Genomic DNA, 20,742 nt, shown 5'->3' with positions numbered 1-20,742 from the left:
CGTGATTAACAATGAAAATTCCAGCGTACATGTAAAATTAAAGTGAGCTGCAAGTCGTCATAACTCTCATCGAACCTTTAGTATAAACGCGCCCGATCTCACGTCGGTGATGATGTACTGGGCAGAATTCACGGAAGATTCACGGTTTACCGATGAACCTCCGCAGCTTCGCCCACTCATCATCATTCACCTCCGTGGATATGCTGTGATTTTTTTCAAAACGGTTCATTACGAGCTGAGAAAAACAATATTTGTAGCGGCGCGAAACCATGATGCGAGGGAGCGAGTGTTCAAACCCTTGCCACTCGCCCCGTGGTAGCCTTAGCAAGCCAAATCCCTTCCCTGCCCACTTCACTTGACACATACGCATGAACACGTCATGCGCATGCATGGTCACGTGCGCATGACGTGCCCGAGCCAGCCCGAGCACGCGAGCGGCGTTGCACGGCCGCTACCTTTTTTTTTTTATGTAGCGGCCTTGGGCGTTGTGTCGGCGTTCTCTGTTGTGTACTGCCTGTTTCTGCGGGACGGGCATGAAAGTTGCGACATTTGTGCGGGCACGAGAGTGGTGGTATGATGAGCCAGTGCCGCATTAACGTTTACTTGGACGCGGTAGAATAAATGAGCATAATGAGTGCTCGAACGCGCCAGAACATTACTTTCGTTTCCAGGGCTGGCGTCTGCTCGATGCGCTAAGCGCGGCGACACGAATACATGGGAAACGGAGGCACATTAGCCCCGCATCTCGCTGTAATTCACGAAAAAAAAATGAAAAAGACGCACACATTCCGTCTGTGTGTCTCATTATTTCTCTGAAGTGTTATTAATCTATTCAAGCAACAAATTACACAAACTACACATGTCGTGTCAAATAATTATCGCAGTGTCACGTGCTACTGTTGGCGACGTCAGAGCACGTGTCGTCTACGTAGAGGAGCGACGTCACTGCACTACCATCTACGTAGGGCCATTTTCTCATGTACGTCATCCCCTCATTCTCTGGGCGCGCGCCCGCGAGAGGAAGGGCAAGCAGCGTTCTCCTTGAAATTTGATTCATTTCCGCGGCGCGTAGCGTTGCCAATTTTCGCAGACGTGATCGTGAACGCCCATTGTATGTATTGCGCTTGTTAGCTCAAAATTGTCAAACCTGGTGAGGGGCCCTTTAAATGCGGCCCTCACGGCCGGGAATGCACCCCACGACGTTCTCATTTGCCGTCTGTAACTACAGTTCCTCTAGATCCCATTGTCCATTGTAGTGAAAAGGCTGCCACTATGCCTGCGTGTTGCTTTGATTTGCATTTGTGGAGGCTGCGGCGCCTGTGGCGTCTCATATGCAAGTGCCAGTTTATTATTAGAGCCCTCGGAAGACAGACACCTGCTTAGGCAGGTGTCTGTATTAAAAGAACGTCTAATGTTTATATTGCAAAACATTTGCATATGTGTGAATTACAAATGTGCAAGCCTCTCCAAGCATCTCCTCTAGAGTTAGACAAGTCTTATATTCCGATGTCCCGGCCTGCGCTTCTCGGCTTTGCGTTCCGTGTTAGTGTACATATTTGTCCACACAGACGCAGAACTGAGCTAACGGGGGCCTTAAAATTCCTGCTTACATATCGTACGGTCCATATAATTGCCGTGAAAAGTAAATCTGTAGCAGTTCATACCCACCACCGCCGTCCAAACAGGAAGATATCTGATATATCTAGCTGGCGAGTAAAAGATTTTCTGGTATTTCACATCAACAAATAAATCTGCTTCAAGCACTGTCAATCTGCGATACTGAAAACCACTGCGGTGCTTCTCAGAATGGTTTTGTGCTTGTTCAAACAGCGGAGCTTTTTAAAGGGACCCTAAAGGCAAATATTAAGTCCACGTTCATTGTTGAAATAGCGGTCCAGAAACCTCGTAGTGCTACTTTTATGCCAAGGAAGTGTTTACTTTGCAATAAAATCACGTTTTAGTGGTCCGCATCGCCTTAGCGCGCTTCAAATCACCCGCCTGAAAGCGGTATTTCGCATGTCACTGTTGCCGTGCCCAACGTTGCCCGCCTTTACTGCGCGGCGGCGTGCACTGGCGGCGTGCACCATTCGGGCATCCGGCAACGTCACATGCATGCGGTATTTTGTCGAACTATCTGTCAGAGCGACTTTCACGAGCGTGCAAAACACACGCGGCAGTACGCGATACCGAAACTACCACTGAGACGCGACCGCGTGAGCGAAGCAGGGCGCCGGGCGAAGCGCAGTTCGGCGGAAACGGAAACTTTTGAACCACGCGCGCCGTTTCCATGGCAACGCCAAAGAGATTCCTTTTTCCATGAATGAAACAGAAACGAACAAGCAGCATTTTATTACGTCTCTTGATGCACGGAAGGTTCTTTTTTTATTGCAGCTAGTTTGATTACTAGCGATTAAATGTATTCAGACTATCACACGTCATCGGGGTCACTTTGAAAATGTCCCACTCGTGGCACTCATCATGTGATACATTTACCTTAATTTCTCGGTAAGTAGGGCACTGCTGTTGATAATATTGCCGTTTTAGACGTTGTCACACATTGAGCTTTTACTCTGACATAAATTGTTATTTGTCTTTAGTGTCACTTTAAGGAGGATGTGAGTCCGTGAGCTGTGAACAGAAATAATCGACATCATGAATTTGGCACGCGCTCTCTTCGCCATCTTCTTCATTGTCTGCGTCTTCTTCTTCTGCTTCGCTCCCAGAACACTTGCGCCAATTTTTCCGGTGCGAAACGCAATAACTCTAATGGGTCAAAGAAGTACAAAGAGAGAGAAAAAATGACAGAAACAGAAAGAGAGAAAGAAAGATAAATCAAGATAGAGAAACGGAGAAATTTTAGGCAAGAAATTTTTTGGCGAGAGGAGATTCGAATCCGCGTACCCACGATCCGAAGGCGAGCGCCTTAATCGCAAGGCTATCGATGCACGCTAGCAGATCATAGCATAGCCTTGTATAGTGCAGTATATCAAGGGGGTATAGTATATCAAGTGAAGGTGAGAAAAACAGACGTGAGGGTGAGGAGGATAAAAAGCAAGATGGGAGAGAGTTAAGCATAGCATAGTAATATATAGAAAAGGAGAAGTAGAGAGAACAAAACGCAGTGAGAGGGAGAAGGAGAGAAAGAGAGATAATCAAAGAAAGAGAGAGAAAGGGATAGTAAGAAAGAAGCAATGAGAAATACAGAGACAGAGAGAGAAGACAGAGAAAGAAAGATAGAAAGACCGAGAAAGAGAAAGAAATAGACAAAGAGAAAGACAGGAATAGAAACAGGGAGAAAAAAGACATGCACAAAAACAGAGAAAAGATGGAAAGAAATAGAGGAAGACAGATAAGATTTGCAAAACTTAGTTAAACAGCAACAGCCAGGACTACCTAGGTGCGGATCAGCTGTGCTGTATCTTCAGCATTGCGCCTCCAGTGCAGGCCGCGCATTTTTTTTTTTATTTTTAAGATACGCTAAATATACGTAAGAATTTATTCCACACTGCTAGACGATGCCGGGGAACGGAAAAAAATGTCATACGGTCTAAACAGTGTTTTAGTAATTGAGATAATAAAGAAAATGTAGTAAACGGAATGCGGAGCTAGCGAGAATTTTAAATACTAGCACGATGGCTTAATGCCACCTTGGTATATTTCACTCCATCTACACATAATAAGAACTATCACTGCAGCGCGTTGAAAGACTGAAAAACATGTTCCCTATGTCATTATACTTGAATCGTGCGGCCAATGTCTTAGACGTTAGCCTAAGCGGTGCCCAAAGACGCCTTCTAGTAATGATTTCCTTTAAATAACAGCCAGCATACTCAGACGCTATATTTTTGCATACTGCAATCACTACATATAATTGCGGAATCCAGGAACACATCATTACCGCCATGTTTAATGCATATCTTGAAAACGACGAGTGCGGCGAGTTGGATGACAAAGTGCATCACCCACACATTCGCATTTGAATAGTTAAGCTATTGTTTCGCTGGCTTGGCGCGATCGGGAAATGCACTGCACCTGAAAATAAGAGGAAACGCCATGCCAATGTGATTTGTCGGATCGCTTTGTCGCTGAGATTTAGCATTTTGAGGCAAGCTTTAGGGACGAAGTCGTAGAACCTCCTTTTTAGTAGTAAGAGGCAGTGATGATGTAGGCGACGTCATGCTGTTATCGCAGGAGCGGGTTATTTAAAATACGCTAAGGGTACTCTTGAAGTATGATCTCTTAATAAATTAAGCGTTTTCCTGTCACAAAACAGCGCTGCAATGCTTTCTGGAAGGTGTTTGAAACAGGCTCATCATCTTAATATTTACGTGTCGTGCCTCCGTAGAAAATTTGTCTCCACAAATCATAAATCCTTTATCACTGCTGGACACTCGAAGCTTTTAGGACGCATAGATTTTAACTTTTTCGTTGTTCTTTTGTACTTTTAACGCTATGGCGCTGAAAGCACTAGTAAGAAAGCAGACGCGAGGAAAGCCAAAGTACAAACACTCTCCGGCTCCTATCTTTATTTGCATCTACCTCGAATGTTCGTGAACGCCCAACGCTGACTTTTCGTCCACAACCAAAGACGTCGCCGAAACCGGAATTTCTCCGAAGTGAGCTATTTAACGATATCGTGTTAAAAAAACAACCATCACGAGAAGTTCTGATGACACGGAGATACATCGAAAAACATTAGGTGCCCAACTTTTTAAAACTTTTGGTTCGTTTCATTCTACACCATAGCTTGATACTTTCGTCGATATTGAAACGTGGCTAGAAAAAAAAAAAGAATTATGTTTTATGCACATCCGCAAGCATCCAGTTTTTTACTTGAGAAAGCGCGTTGTGGTCACGCATGCATGCCACAATAATCACCACGCAATAATCACCACGCAAAATTTAGATATAATAGACTTCCAGCCTTTAACCACACAAGCAAAAAAAAATCACAAGAATGTTACTCGATAATCATTAATGTTCAGAAAGCAATTTCTCCATGAGCATTCGTATTTTGCTTTTCCTTGTGAGAGCACGGTGTTTCTTAGGACGAGTGCTATTTGCACATGCCCCTGTTATCAGGCGTTCTCGTTTATAGTTGTAATAATTCATTCCTTGCAAATTCAGATATATTTTTAGAGTGTTCAAATGCTACAACTACCGTTTTATCCCTTTCTTTCATTTTGGTAATTTAGGTGGCACAACAGGCGGTGAGTCAGTTTCTGGAGTGACAGGTGGAGGTTCTACAGGCGAGACAGGGATGACAGGACATGAAGGTAATTGTTTTGTGACCATCGCCACGCACTGTTGTGTCACTGCTGTCACAGTATTACCATCACATGAGCCGCAACGTTCATCTATTTATCGTGAAGTGCACTAGATTCGTTATATCTTTGGTAAGGCACCTGGAGGGTTACCATTTTTACGTGTGAGTGTAGCATAGTAGGGGAACAATGGCTTTTCAAGTCAGGAAAAAGGCGAGAAGGTGAATGCGGTTTAGAGCTGAAGAAACGCGAAGAGCGAGAGAAGAGTGGAAGTGGTTGGGTTGAAGGGTTAGCTTGCGTTGGCGAAGCTGATGTACCCCTCCGTCGCTGGCCGTGGTAGTAGGACCATGATATGTTGAATAACAGGGGCTGAAAATTAATCGGTGATTTTTTACGTTTTGTAAGGCACCACGAATTAATATATAATAATGTTTAGGGTTCCTCGTCTCAAAACCACGATGTGATTATGTGAGACGCCTTAGTGGAGGGCGGCAGAAATTTCGACCACATCGGCTTCTTTCACGTGCACCTGAATCTAAGCACACGGGCCTCTAGCATTTTGCCTCCATCGAAATGCGGCCGTCACGGCCGGGAAATCACATCCCGCGACCTTCGGGTCAGCAGTCTAGAACTCTAACTACTTGACTACCGCCAGTATTAAATAATAAAAGACGCGGTCAGAATGCAATGGTTGAATAGTCAAAGCTGCCGACTCAATTTGCAAACAAGCTTGTGCGGATGAATGAAGGAAAGTGTTTAGTGTTTTAGAGTGTTCTGATCGGATGGTCATCGGAAGATTGAATGCAGGCTTAGAAGCGCAAGAATATAAGAACCGATCGGGGCCCTTCGGGGAATACCGTTGTTGGAATAATAATAATAATAATAATAATAATAATAATAATAATAATAATAATAATAATAATAATATAATAATAATAATAATAATAATAATAATAATAATAATAATCAGATAGTCGAGTTAAGAAAGCCTTGTGTTGCGAACGTCATGGGAGTCAGTTATTTCGTGGTTAAACGCGTTATCCGTCTGTTATATGGAAATATACCGCAGCTTTTAGCGATTCCGAATCGCTAAAAGGTTTCAGCACATTGCTCTTTATAAAACGCTCCACTTTATACGCATTCATTTATGCATCACATAAGAAAGTGCGACCTTCGTGCATAGCTTGCGGTGATGAGTAGCGACTCCGTCAGTTTGCCCGTAAGATTGGCCGCTCATGTCCAATATTTTTGATATTTGGGGATAGCATACCTGAAAGAAAAAGAGTTGCTGTCGGCATTCCAATAAAAAAAAGGTAGCTGTTACCTTTTGTTGTAAGTCCTCACTCGTCATCTATATAACTATCTTTAAAGGTTTGAATTTGCAAATGTCTACACTGAGCTATAAGTCAAGGCTTACGAAAAGGAGTAAAATAACTTTTTTTTTATAATGTGGCAATGCAATAAGTGAACGATTTAAGTAGCCCCGTCTGGTTCCCAATAGTAACATATACAGCGGACTGAATCTGCAGAACCTATGACATACAGAAATGCGTCCAGCAATTAGATGACGCTGGACATACTGGTAGTGTTTAAATATACAACCACCTGTATTGCCATTTAAGCGAAGCTTTTATAACTCACAGATGTCGGCAGCGTCGTAGGGCGATAAACCCGGGACCGGATCGCCCTACGAAATGCTTCACTCGAAGTTTTGCTGGCCACATGAGTGTTTGTATGCCTCATTTTCCGATGAATGATGCTCCCTCGATCGTGCCCCTGTCGGCGACCAACCTATGACAATCTGCTATGACAATCTGAATTCTTATCGACATGACTTGTCATTTCATGTTGCCACGCTCCATTGCTACCTGTATATGAACGCTGGTCATCGTTGTTGCCAGTAGCAAGGGAAGTGTTGCTTGGCTAAGCACATGGATAAGGTTCGGTTCACTCAGGAAGGAAGCAGTTAGGAGGAAGCATTGCGCAAAGCGATAGAAAGAAAGAAACAAGGTAAGAAGGAAAGAAAGAAGGAAAGAGAAAAATAAAGAAAGGCTGAAGAAAGAAATAAGAAAACAAAGCAGAAAAGGAGGAAAAAAAGAAAGAAAGGGAGAAAGAAAGAGAGAAAGGAAAAATCACGGTATCTCCCGCTAAAGGGGACCATAAGGCGATACAAAGCAGCGTTTCGGCACGTCGAGCATGCGTTTCAAAAGGGAAGTGGAGGGGGAAAAGGGAGAGGGGAAGAGGAGAGAGGGAAGGGAGAGGGAACTGGAAAGGAGGAAGGGAGAGGGATGTGAGGAGGGGAATGGGAGTGGAGAGGGTTTGCGCATGCGAGTAAGGGTGGTCACGCCGCACACCACCAGTTTGAACTCCGCCATAAGATGCTTCGCTTCTAAAAGAAAGGAAAAAGTAGTTCCCCCGTCAGGCACGCAGATGGAAAGCTTCGCTTGCTCCCATTTTTCCAATAAATTAGGGCTCCTGATTTCCTTTTTGCCATTTCTGATATCCAGCTGGTGCAGAAGGCGACACGTCAACGTCGAATGCGACAGGCACGGGGTCTTCAATTACGTTGACAACAACCGGTGCAGGAGGTAAGTGCTTGTGATAATTAGCAAGGACAACAGGCCTCAGGCCTGGCCGACCACCTGACCTTGACCGCTGGATTCGTGGACCTCACGACCGCTCATTACTTGACTTCATACACGAAGCAAATCTGTATCATCATCATCATCATCATCAGCCTGTCTACGCCCACGCAGGGCAAAGGCTCTCCCATGTTCCGCCAATCAACCCGGTCCTGTGCTTTCTGATGCCACGTAATACCTGCAAACTTCTTAATCTCATCTACCCACCTAATTTTCTGTCTCCCTCTCACGCGTTTGTCATCTCTTGGCAATCTGTATGTATATTTCTGAATCAATAATGATTATGCCTAAGGGCAGATTTTCGAAAATGAAACTGTCGTACAAGCACTAAGAGATGTCAGCCACAAAATTATTACATTTATTCTAAAGACTGATGAGGTCAAATCATCATTCCAGGCAGCGGATCGACTATGGTGACAAGCGGAGCAACCCCAAATGTACTAAACGGAGGATCAAATGGTGAGTGCATGCGACCATGAGGCTCCCTATCTTTAAATATACACTAGTGTGCATGTTTAGCGGCCTTTACGGCACTCGCTTTTATGTCTCACATTTCGCACATATTTAAAGGGTGATGGTAGAATGTGTGTGTTCCTATTTACACATTCGTATAGTTTCGGTATATATCCATGGAGATTTGTCTTATTAACATATGTTTCTCCACATTCGAATAGGAGACATTAAAAATGAGAGTGCCTTCATATAGTACGTACATCACGAATAAAGTGCGCTTCTCATCTTCTTTCTCTGCCAAGATAAAAATTGTGACGCATGGATGGGAACCAGGAGAGCAATCATCCATAATATGAAATGAAACATTCAATATTCAACGATACTGAAACATTCTGCCACGCACAATACTGAAGGCAGCGCGTGGCACTGGCAGAAACAGTACAGGCTCCAGAATGCACCAGCGCACTCCAGTTTAAAAACATTCCAGCGTTTCCACGCTTCCAAGTGCACGCCTGCGTCACAACTGGAAAGCCATGGCCTTACCAGTGCGATCCAGCACTCTCGCAGTGAGCTCACAGAAGTGCCAGTGAAGCTGAGCGGGTTCTGGTGTTCCCAGTGTGATCCAGTGCCAAAAAAAAAACGTACTGGAATCAAGCTGGAGGTACTCGGACGGCGCTGGTTTCTGCAAGAGGGCAATGTTTGGATACGCTACATGGGAGACGTAAATAAGCATTTAGTTTTCGCTACTACTACATGAAGTGCTCATCCCCAATGCCTGGAGGACTCGCAGCCTAAGCCCTGGGTTCTAATCCCCAACACTGCATATGGTGAGAGAACACTTCATACATCACTTATAGTACAGGCAGTGTGGCACTTCCGATGGCCACATCATCTGGGAGACATTGTTACACCCTTAGGAGATTAGGTACGGAGTTTAGCGAGCGGGAAGCGAAAGGACGCGGAAGTAAAGTAGCAGATGATATCCTCTTCTGTCGTGTCACTCCAGCATAGCCGAAAAGAAGAGATTCGACCAACGCATCGTCGCTTGCTACATCATGCCACATCATGTCACCAATGCTCGGCGTGCTATAGTGCGAAGTTTGCGTGTGTCTGCATTTCCGTATGGAAGGATCGCTTCCTTTTTTTCTACCTCCACCTCACATCGATAGTTATATTGAAGAAAGCGCCCACAATCACTATGTCTGCGGAACTGAAGCGTGTGCAATATGAAACAGAACGCGTTTGGTACAGCAGTAGCAATGAAACATTGGTCACATATTACCACAGAAACTTCCAGCGCTCGAGTGCTACGCACACGTAGGCATTCCGAACTAAGCAAGAATGCCAGCCACGTTACGACAAGCGAAACCAGCTGCAGCGCACGCGCCAGCCCTGCATGCGCACGAGCTCCGACCGAGGAGCCAGCGCGCGTGACGGAGGAAGAAAGCTAGGAGGGCCAGTGGTTCGTGACATCGATAGACTCCGCATTCGCTTTCTTCAGTCCTCGTTCGTTCTATGGTTACGACGATCGCCAACGGCGACGCCGATCAACGCAGGAACGGGCGCCTAAGAACTGCACTCTAAAAAAGTCACAGATTCTCCGCAAGGACGAAGCAATGAATGCGATAGCAAGAAATTGGAATGTCACACGAAGAAGGACAAACAGAGAAGGGCACACACAGGACGAGCGCGAACTGAGAACTGTCGCAGCTGGACACTAGCAGCGCGCTGATCAAACACACAGAAGTACGCACGAAAATAACGCACAGGTATACACAGCATGAGCGCGAACTAACAACTGACCCAGTTGTTACCTCTTTGTGTTTGAGTAGCGCGCTGCAGGTGTCGACTCTGTACAACCAAATAGCTCCTTCTTTGGCTCTTCTAGTAAGCAGCTTACTCCTTTCGCAAACGCGGCCACTACAGCGAGCGAAATGATCCTCATCCGGTCTGTAGCTTAAACGCAAACATTGCCGTGAAAACACAAACGGGCATGCATTCCCTATCACGAGAAAAGCGCGCCTTCACGCAATATTTTCAGAAATCATTTTGTCTCAGTTATTTTGTTTGTGGGTCCTATGTATATATGAACATACATATACACATACGAAGCATGACGCCGACGATGGCGGAAACCCTCCAAGAATGTCCATATAATTGCTATCGCAATAAAAAATGGCGTGGTTAAGCGCGGTTAAACAAAGCGTCTCAAGCGATAGCAGTAACTACCACGGAAAGCGTGCTGCTGCGGTATCCCACAGGACGGCGCCCCAGCATTGCTGGCAAGTCACATTCCTCGCCCAAAACGTAATATTGCGTGTTAGTGGTTCGCCCTGCCCTTCTTTCTAACGAACAGCCTCGCCACTGTGGCCTAGCAGCTATGGTGCTTGGCTGCTGACCCGCAGGCCGCAGGATCGAATCCCGGCCGCGGCGGCCGCATTTGATGGACGCGAAAATGCTTGAGGCCCGTGTGCTTAGATTTAGGTGCACGTTAAAGCACCCCAGCTGGTCAAACTTCCCGTAGCCCTCCACTACGGCGTCTCTCATAATCATATCTTGGTTTTGTGACGTTAAACGCCAATGATTATTATTATCTTTCTAACGAACAACGCATTACAGTTCGTACGCAATCTGGCAGAGAAGTGAAGGCCTAGCACTTTCTCATCTATACGTCTGAGCGGTTGATAAAATGATGAAATATTTTAGGTACTATATATTTGGTTTATAGACAGTTTCTCTTTCAATTTGAAAATTTGTTTTATATAACAATTTGTTGCTCATGTGTGATATATTCCAATAAAGCGATTAGACATCGTCCAAGGTTAGGACTCTGTAACAGATGATATTGCAATTATCAGCCGGACGCCATAGCCAGCGAGCAGCCTTTGCTGCTACAAGGCTAATCAAGCTGATGACCATACAAAATTGATATAAACCATATTTGACAAACTGTCCTGAGGCTTCAACTCAGGAACGGCAGCAAAAGCTTTATAAATATTCCCTTTGGCCAGTGAGTATGATATGCGCTTGCCACGTAAACCCGTCACGACAGTACGGTTGCGCAGTCGCTGGCGCAACTAATTTTCCATTACGTATTGCGTTGAGTCGTCAGCGCTTTTAACGCTAAGCATCACAAAAACAACGCTCTGATGTCGGTCACTTTGTGCAATCGCTAATGCGGCCTAATGCTCCCTGCATATAACGAAAAAGGTAATGAAACTATTTCGCTACAGGTGCTGGTGCCAGCAGGTGCGGCAGTAGGAGGTGCGGCCTAGCTACAGGTGCGGCATTAGCAGGTGCAGCACTAGCAGGTGGGGTGCCAGCCGCCGCTGGCGCAGGTGTGGGTACTTCGGCTGCAGGGGGAACAACAGCGGGCTGGTACGTACATCTCCTGATCATACTTACCTTTAAGATTAGTACCTAAGCTGGCGTCATCATCATCATCATCAACCTTGACTACGCCCACTGCAGGGCAAAGGCCTCTCCCATGTGCCGCCAATCAACCCAGTCCTGCGCTTGCTGCTGCCACGTTATACCCACTGAACATCATCTGCCCACCTAACTTCCGGTCTCCTTCCTCGCTCGTTTGACTTCTCTTGGAATCCAGTCAGTTACTCCTAATGACCAGCAGTTATCTTGCCTACGCTATACGTGCGCCGCCCATGTCCATTTCTTCTTCTTGACTTCGACTATCGTGTCCTTAACACACTAAGCTGACGTACCTCTATGTTAAAAGAGCTTCTTCCTCTTTGCGCAAAACATATTTCTTCATCCATGGTAAGAAAAATGAGGCTAGTTGATTGTGAATATAAAAATGGTTATCTATTCGTACATAGTCGAGGAAAGCGTTGCAAGAGAGCGCTTCTGTGAGCAAACTTCGCTAATGCAAACAACCCTTCTACTAAACTGTTTTACAGAGAAGTTGTACACCTCTCGTTTGTCTGAAAATTTCGTGACGTAAGCACAAATTCCTATAGCGCGTGTGTGCCACAGAAATTGGGCAAATCCCTCTACTCAACACAGATGCTCGCGTGCTCCTCTGCTAGCGGATGCGCGCGTTCCTTGCGTTTTCACCTCGGACGCTGAGGAGAGGCATTCTGAGAGGCGGACAAACGAGTCGACGAACGCAGAGTAGCAAAGTAAACAGCCAAACGAGCAAACGCTGTAACTCCGCCAGTGTTCGATCTATACTCGTGCCAACCTGCAACGCTACAACTAAATTTTGAGGGGCTCTTTACCAACTGAAAGCAAACAGCACAAAAAGCAGCTTCTCGAGAATATTTGGTCAGCACTTCCGGTAATTTCACATGAAGTCATTGTGCGCATGTTTACTTAAGGAGCAGCCGCCAGAACAGTTATTTTTGTTTGGAGCACCTGTCACATAGTGCGATGACTTTCCTAGCTTACTTTTTGCAGCGTTACCTACACTTGCCTAGTCGGAGCCGATTTCGCGTGGACCCTCATGAGCCGTGCTTTGCATGCGCGAGGATCAGTGATGTCACACAGCTGGCTCACCGCTCTCGGCGCTCTCCGCCACCGCGATCTCACGCGCACTCCGCCGCTGCCGCCGGTCTGCGCTTTCCAGAGGAGTGACGTCGTAGCCGAGGTAGACGTACTGGCGCCGGCGCGCGCGCAGCTTTTCGCCTTCGCTGTGCAGTCGCCGTCTGACACTGCGCTGGAGCCGAGTGATGGCGCCTCTGACTGGCGTTTGCAGGTGGGTAACGCCATGGAGAATGGGGGCGCAAATGCTGCTCAACGGCGCAGAAGAGCCGAGAAGCTTATCTCGTCGGATCGCGAAGTAGTGGCCTGGCAATTAGCGGTGCAGCGTACGAAGAATCAACAGAAGAAGGCTAATAATCATAGACAACCTGGAAAGCTAAGAATAATCAGCTGAACCTTTGCTAACGCTATGTTATCCTGGCATAGCTGAGCTGAGCCACTGCATTTTTTTTACACGGTTCTGAATAAAAATTCAGTTGAGAGTCAGCGCATGTCGTGTGAACTTCTTTCGTCCATGGCTGCTTTTTTTTGTGTGAGCGCTGTACAGTCCTAAGTATGAAATCACACAAACAGGCTCAGTTTTCTATTCTAAGTCACCTATCAGAGTTCTTGGTGGGGTGGAGGATATGGACTAATTTTGGGTTCAGTTGGCAGGCCTGGCAAGTGGTCCGAGAGAGATTTCGTCTGCACGACGCTTGCTGCGGTCGGTGAATAGCACGGCAAGTCTCGGGCCGCCGCTGGAGGCGTGCTGGAGAAGTCATTGGTAGGAACTTGATCATCGTGGGCCTAAGTTCTTTATTGAATTCCACCCCCGGCCATAATATGTACCGCCAAATAGTTAGATGAACTTTTCATTGTACGTTTATGAGATTATCAGAATAGGAGTCATTGAAGGTGTCTAGAGGAATGCACGCGAAAGTTAAACAAGCGTTTGTTCCTGTGGCCATTTTACTTTAGAAAAAAAGATATGAGTGGACACTAGATGTAAGACCGATTTGATAAAATAACCGCGCACATTTTCCGGATTGCTTGCTTAGATATGCTGTCTTTCATTGAGAACAGGATAGCTTGGTTGCTCAGATTGTTGCATATACTGCGGGCACTCTATTTTAATATAATTTCAATGACAATTATATCCTTTATTCACGTTTTTTTGGGGGAATTGAGAATTCTAAAGTATATTTAGTTGAACTGAAGTAGAAGTTGTTTGGACGCGTTAATAAGGTAGCTTTTTGTTTCACACACACTCTTTGAATTTTGTATAGCTGCAGAACGGTTGTGTAAAAGAAATCTTGTTGGGTAGGCAGCGCTATACTAAAACATAAAAATGTAGCAGAAACCGCAAGATAGAAAGCACCTGAACGAAATCATTGCCATCAAAACAAATAAGAGCACTGAGAATTTTCAACTGTGCTTTTATTTTATCTTTCACAAAGTTAACAGAAAATATCCAAACACTGTCACTGTTCAAAGTAACCTATATATATATATTTTTTTAATTTCGAGAGTTTGCCCAATGGCATTCATAGTTAAATATACTGGTAGAGGCCGGCTTCCGCTATATACATCAAAAATGCTCTATGGTGGGGCCCATAGAGCCACAAATCATAATCCGGTGGTCTTGTCGGATGAAGGCCCGCTGTTCTCAGGTAGCGCCGCCGTATCTGATTCAGGCCAGGACATGTCCACAAATGCCACAAAATGCTTCACTGCAGGTGGAGCTCACTCCAGCACGGCCGCAGCTGGGACTGCTCCAGGTGGTGTGGCTGGTGGTAAGTGCTTTCAAAAAGTTCATTCCGTTATTTTTGGAAGCTCTACCAATCGCCAGACTCCTAAAGCTGCATCAAAATGTATATTGTTATCAATGGTTATAAAGTATACATTTAGGAAACTATGCTGAAAGTGTATAAATTTTACTTGAACTATGTACTACGAGAAATGAAGATAAACGTCTCCAAAAAGAAAGCAGTTTTGTGTTAATAAATAGAGCATTTTTTTAAAATTGTTATCCACGTCTAAATAAACAGCCAGAACTTAATGAGGCTATTTTGTTATTAAAAATCATCAGACGCATTATATCATTTTGTCCAAAAGGTAACTGCCCTGCTCAATGGTGCGGGCAGCACCTATCTATTGAGAATAGAGCCGTGCGACGCACTTGCCCAACGTCACCGTCTATTGCTCGCCCGACACACATACTCCAAAACGCGAACAACCATATCACGTTGGGACCACCACAGATGTATACATGCCCCACAGAAAGGCAATTGCATGTGCTTGCCGCAGTGCTTTGTCGCTTTCTGTACTCCACCCCATGAGCAATCGAACTTGAATTCAGCTTTTTAATAGATATTGAGGCATAAATTCAGCGCAGAAGGATACCATAAAGACGATAGAACGACAGGCTTACTGTGTGACCAGGTGGACAGCCGGACACATTTTTATAAGCTATGTTATTCACCGAGCTGTTATGCTTCAAACGAAGACAAGTGCCAGCAGTATGGAAATGCCAGGCCAAATGTTATTCCTTATTGTTTCTCCGTTGTTCCTACAACTTGAAGAAACGCATATTTTACGGTAGAAAACTACCACAGGATTTTCACGCACTTCAGTGTTTCTTGTACTCAAAATTTCAAATGCGTAGAAGGAAAGGCGAATTATTTTAAAATAGCCCATCAACACCAGGTCATTATACTGTTTCGGACATGAGTATAACGCAAGGCGATTGTAAGGTTGCTTGTACAAAGACAAACTTGTTCCACCAAGTGATCAGATCTCCCTCCAGTGCGTACGCATGGAATTATATAAAGGATATTACTGTACAGGATAGCTTGATCCGTACCGTTTGCTGTCAGTATCTTTTTATGGGGCGAATCACCTTAGAATCTTAGCTTGTCGGCGTGTCATGTCATCCTCACGGTCCATCATAAACGGGTAAGCGCCACAAAACTTGGGTAAATTCCTCTACTCGCCACCGGTCCATACTATGCGTATTATGAGTTAAAGGTTCGTCGTTACTGCCTAAAACATTATGTTTGGCTCAGCAGTGGTGTCAGAATTCCGGACGAAATTGACCAAGGCGCTCAACTTTCTTATCTGAAACTAGAGATACAAGGTGTATCTCAACGGTTGTCATCTATTTCAAAAAACACTTCTTGAAACACGTCTGCAGTGATGGTACTTTACTCGTCTCCGGTCCACTAAAAATCAAGAAGGCAACAGTTAGCCAAACAAATTGCCGACGACGCTAGTGAAGATGAAACACCTTTCCCTACATGCCGTTGGAAACTGAAAGCGGGCATGTAGGAAAGAAGAAGCACCTTAGGGTAAGATGCATTCCGATGCAGTTTTGCGACGTCGTTAGCGGAGCTGAAACACTCTTTCCTACATGCCCGGTTGCAGGCATGGAACCACTAGTGTCTCATTAAAGAAATCTCTCTCAAAACAATGTGGTCAATTACCTCAGTCAGGCCCTTCTTCTTCTTCTGTCTCTCATTGCTCATTAGCAGTGGTTGTGCCGTGGGAAACATCGGCACACACTGCATGCTTTGCCACTTCCCACGTTTCACGTTAGTGAAACTGAAACGCCATTCCATACATGCTTCGCCCCTCCCCCATTTTTAACAGTGAAGCTCTTTAGCAAATTGTTCCTTGTCCGGCAAACCAAAAAACTATCATCATCATAAACGGGTATGTGTCACAGAAATCGGGTAAATCTCACTTCGCACCATTGACCCACTAAAAATGAAGAAGGCAACAGTTAGCCAACGAATGGCTGCGCAGCGATGGCGGCCCCGAATCGATGAAAGGCCTACGCCAACGATGACGCACCCGTACATCTAAGAGAGGTGCGAACGCTTGGTTTCAGCGCGAGGATCTCTCTCTGCAGTTTGGACATCCTTGTAGTGTCTGTGACAGTCTGGCTTAACTCGAACCTCACTGCGCTGATAATCACGTAGAATCAGCCTAGCATCACCTAGCTAAAACCTAGCAACGACATAGGAGCAACCTAGAAACAACCTGCATCACATAGCTAAGGCCTAGAAACAACCTAGAAGCAACCAGATTAGCCTTCAGAATCGTCCAGTTTCGCTCTGTCAAGCCTTACGCGGCTTAATGCAAGCTTCGCCATTTTTTTCTCCATACGTGTCCCCATGCTGCTGTCATTACTGAAGTACTGATGAAATCATCGACTATAACTTTCTCTGCCTTGAGGTGGGCATGAGATGTCGAACCATGCTTTGTTTCAACATGACTCGCATTAACGAGTAGTAGTTGTGTTCTCGGTAACAACACTTTACAAAAGACATGTTGCTCAGTGAGCTGCATTGTAGCGTAGTACACGTGCCGACCTAGGCAGATCGCTGGGATCTCGCAAACCGTAGCTATTTAATGCCGTAGAAGTGTTGCTGCATAATCTGTTACACGAACCTTTCCGGTTCAAAAGAAAAAGGAAAGATTTTCTGCTTGCCTGTTCAAATGACGAGTATTAACGAGCCATGCCAGGCTACTGTTGCTGCTGCCATGCCGGGCTATATCTGCTGCTGCAGAAAGCGGGAAACTGGGGAGTGTTGAAGAATAATTACGTTAATCTTGAGTTTGTGCAAAGATGGTAATGACAAGTGGTATAAAAAAATCTGTGGGGTGCCGCCGTATGTGTCTAAGGAAGGAAGGCAGAAACAAACAAGCAGAGAGACAGGGAGGTTAGGCAATTCTTAGACCGGCTGGCTACCCTGTGCTGGGGGAAGGAGTAAGGGGATAAAAGATCATATAAGAGAGATGTTACGAAAAAAAAAAATCACAGTTTCGCCGCAAGGCCGAAGCATTGAATGCGATAGCAAGAAACTAATGCTATACGAAGTGAGGCTCGCCAATGGATACTCTCAGTTTAAACAGCGCTCCTGTTGCAAAGGCGGCCGAAGCAGCGAAGAAAACTAGCGTGCTTCAAGTGTCGAGCTGTGACACTTGATAGTTCGCGCTCATCTTCTGTTTGTTCGTTTAGCGGCGTCTCTTGAGCTCGAGTGACTTTCGTACGCTCTGTAACATGAGTGCGGACATCACGGTGAAGGCTTCAAACATCCCTCTTGCCCTCACCACGAGAAAACCGCGCGAGCAGACAACGGAAGGCCAAGGTTCTCGCTGCGGCAAATATAAGAAGAAGCGAGCGAGTTCGCCGACGACTTTTAAATGTGCCCGTCGCGCTCCTAGCGCCATCTCGCTGGTAATGAAGAATATAAGCGCCGGCCGTCTCTGAGTCCGTCCGGCGGTAAAGGGTGTGTATATAACGCTCGCCGTTAGCTACGTGGAGGACCTGCGTTCCGTGGCGTAGCGCTTAGCGCCACTCGCTGCGGAGCAAGAGGGCCCTAGTTCGATTGCGCGCTTCGGAAGCATTTTTCTGAGTTATTTTTCTTTGGGGCTTATATATATATATATATATATATATATATATATATATATATATATATATACTATATATATATATATATATATATATATATATATATATATATATATATACATACTTATACATATACGGTGCATGACGGCGACGGCAAAATCCAGCCGAGACTGTCCATATAATTGCTATCCAATAAAAAGCAGAGCAAGACAAGGAAAAAGAGAGAAAAAGGAAAGGAGAATAGGACACTGCTTAGAGTCTGTCTCTAAGACCAGTTGTCCACAAGAAGCGCAATAATGCTTTATAAGTTGTTTAATGTTACATAGGGGCAGTCATCAGACTCTCACAGTAAAGGTCTAGTTTTTATTTTATAATCATAAAACCCGGTTGTGATAGGTGGTAATATCTTAAAATGCGCAACTGAGGCCCTCTGATATAAACATGGGCGTGTATGTTGTTAGCTCTTTTAGGCGTCGGCAGAATGTAAGTTCAACGAGAGAAACGAGATATCATTCAACAGTCACTGTGGTATTGCAGATTTTCGTTAATAATGCAATGGCAACCGGCACTTACAGAATACGTCAAATGGTACGTGCAACACTATGTTCAAAAGTCTCGACACACATATATGTTCGCTGCAGTAGGCCAATGCCTCAGGTGGACCATGCTTCCTGCTAAGTGGGCCTCTCGTTTAGTCTGTGGCGGTCCCTTTATCCAGAGAAAGCCACGTGTAAAAAAAACACAAGTAAGCTCTTACACGGAAACATTGAAAATATCTTGACGTGCGTGTTCGAAAAGTTTTCGTTCGGCACTCGGCCTTGTTGCGTTGTCACGCAGCCATTTTACCTTTTCTGAATTTAGTATATTGCAATCACTGAATTACATTTTCATTCAGTGCACGGTGTGTGTTACCTTAAGTGCATACTTGAAGTGCTACGCATAAGACAGTTTTGTGTGAATTTGAACAAGTACTAGCGCCATCTAGCCTGTGATTATGACCAAAAACACGAATTTCAGCGTCTATTATTCTGACAGCATTCATTGAAAAAGTTTGGCTATTATCAGGTAGTCATGAACCTTACAGAAAACGAGTCCTCTTGTTGCAGAGCGCTTCCTGTCCTTCTAGAATGTTATTATTAGGATGAGAATGCACTGTTTTGTAGCCATCTTTCTCCTGTTTGTGCATTGATTTGCTAAATAAAAAAAATTCCTCAGAAAAGTGAACCACTAAATAATGTCGAATTTGTACCGCTATGAGAGCCCGAAGTCGGCCACGACTGTCTGGTAACCATCTACATGGCAACATCGCAGGCATTGTAGGTGCGGGTGGAGGGACGGGAAATGCTCTTCCACCTGTGGCTGTAACACCCTCCGGTGAGTATGAACTGTGTATAATTATCGTCTTTAATTTTGACCCCTAATTACATTATTATTGTTTTCCTGCAAAGCTTGCTGCCAATACGACACGAATCATCAAGTGTTGTTATCTAATATGGCTGAGTAAAAACTGCAAGCCGAAAATATGTCACACTAAAATAGTATGAGATGCAGTTTAGAGCAGTTGAACAAGAAATCCTACAAGCAGGGTCAACTTTACACTTGTGGACAGTATGCCAATTCTGTACACCAATACTGTAGCTCTGAACAAGTAACACCACTAGTAGATGGTAATATTTCTTTGTGACGAGCACAAGCGCTTTAATATTGAAGAAAAAAACGTCACAGGGCCCCTTATGCGTTCGCTTAAGACGACCTAGAAGGCGAAACCCATCATCTATTTCTCGTCGAGGTACTGATGCTCCTTCGCACCCTATGAGAGCTCTGCACGTGAGATGACACTACTGCTATGGCCGCCTATTTAGCAAGACGCTGACGACGTGGTGTGCTTATAATGTTAAAGCGTATTTCAATCCACTTGGTAGTAAGCGTCCAGTACGTTTGCATTGGGTCTGTCTACGCATGGCAAGGATATATATATATATATATATATATATATATATATATATATATATATATATATATATATATATATATATATATTATATATATATATATATATATATATATACCTTGGAGGCTGCACAAGAGTTTGTACACGTAGATCGGTCACTAACAGGGTATAACAATGGAAGAAAGTTCCCTGGATTAAGAATGGGCTTGAGCGCGTGCGGCCCGCATTTGAAAGTCTTTACAGGAATGCTGCCTTATTCGCTAAATTGGAAAGTTTACAACAGCATTCTACTAGCACTATCATGCGAAGCTCAAACTTGGATGATAGCGCTGATACAAGAGAAATATCTAAGGACTACGCAGCGCGCGATATAACATGAAATGATAGGCGAAATGTTGACTTCAGAATAAAGCAGAATGGTTGAGCGTACAAGTATAGGTAGTCTACAGATACTTTCATCCCGCGGTAGACATAAAATGGGCTGATTATTATTATTATTTTATTACTTCATTATTATTATTATTATTATTATTA

At 44.7% G+C, this 20,742-nt stretch overlaps 1 protein-coding gene across 1 annotated transcript in view; it reads left to right on the top strand.

Moving 5' to 3' along the window:
• The window catches only part of LOC119373873 (uncharacterized), a 37,034-nt gene that overhangs the window by 5,326 nt on the left and 10,966 nt on the right, over window positions 1-20,742 (top strand). Inside the window, exons 2-3 of the mRNA XM_049420386.1 lie at window positions 14,575-14,631; window positions 19,569-19,631. Of these exons, the coding sequence (XP_049276343.1) occupies window positions 14,575-14,631; window positions 19,569-19,631 (120 nt within the window). The remainder of the gene's footprint in view (window positions 1-14,574; window positions 14,632-19,568; window positions 19,632-20,742) is intronic.

The sequence above is a fragment of the Rhipicephalus sanguineus genome, chromosome 11, assembly GCF_013339695.2.
Source record: "Rhipicephalus sanguineus isolate Rsan-2018 chromosome 11, BIME_Rsan_1.4, whole genome shotgun sequence".
NCBI lineage: Eukaryota > Metazoa > Arthropoda > Arachnida > Ixodida > Ixodidae > Rhipicephalus > Rhipicephalus sanguineus.
The sequence above is the reverse complement of the archived record's forward strand: the minus strand, read 5'-3'. Positions and strand labels throughout refer to the sequence as shown.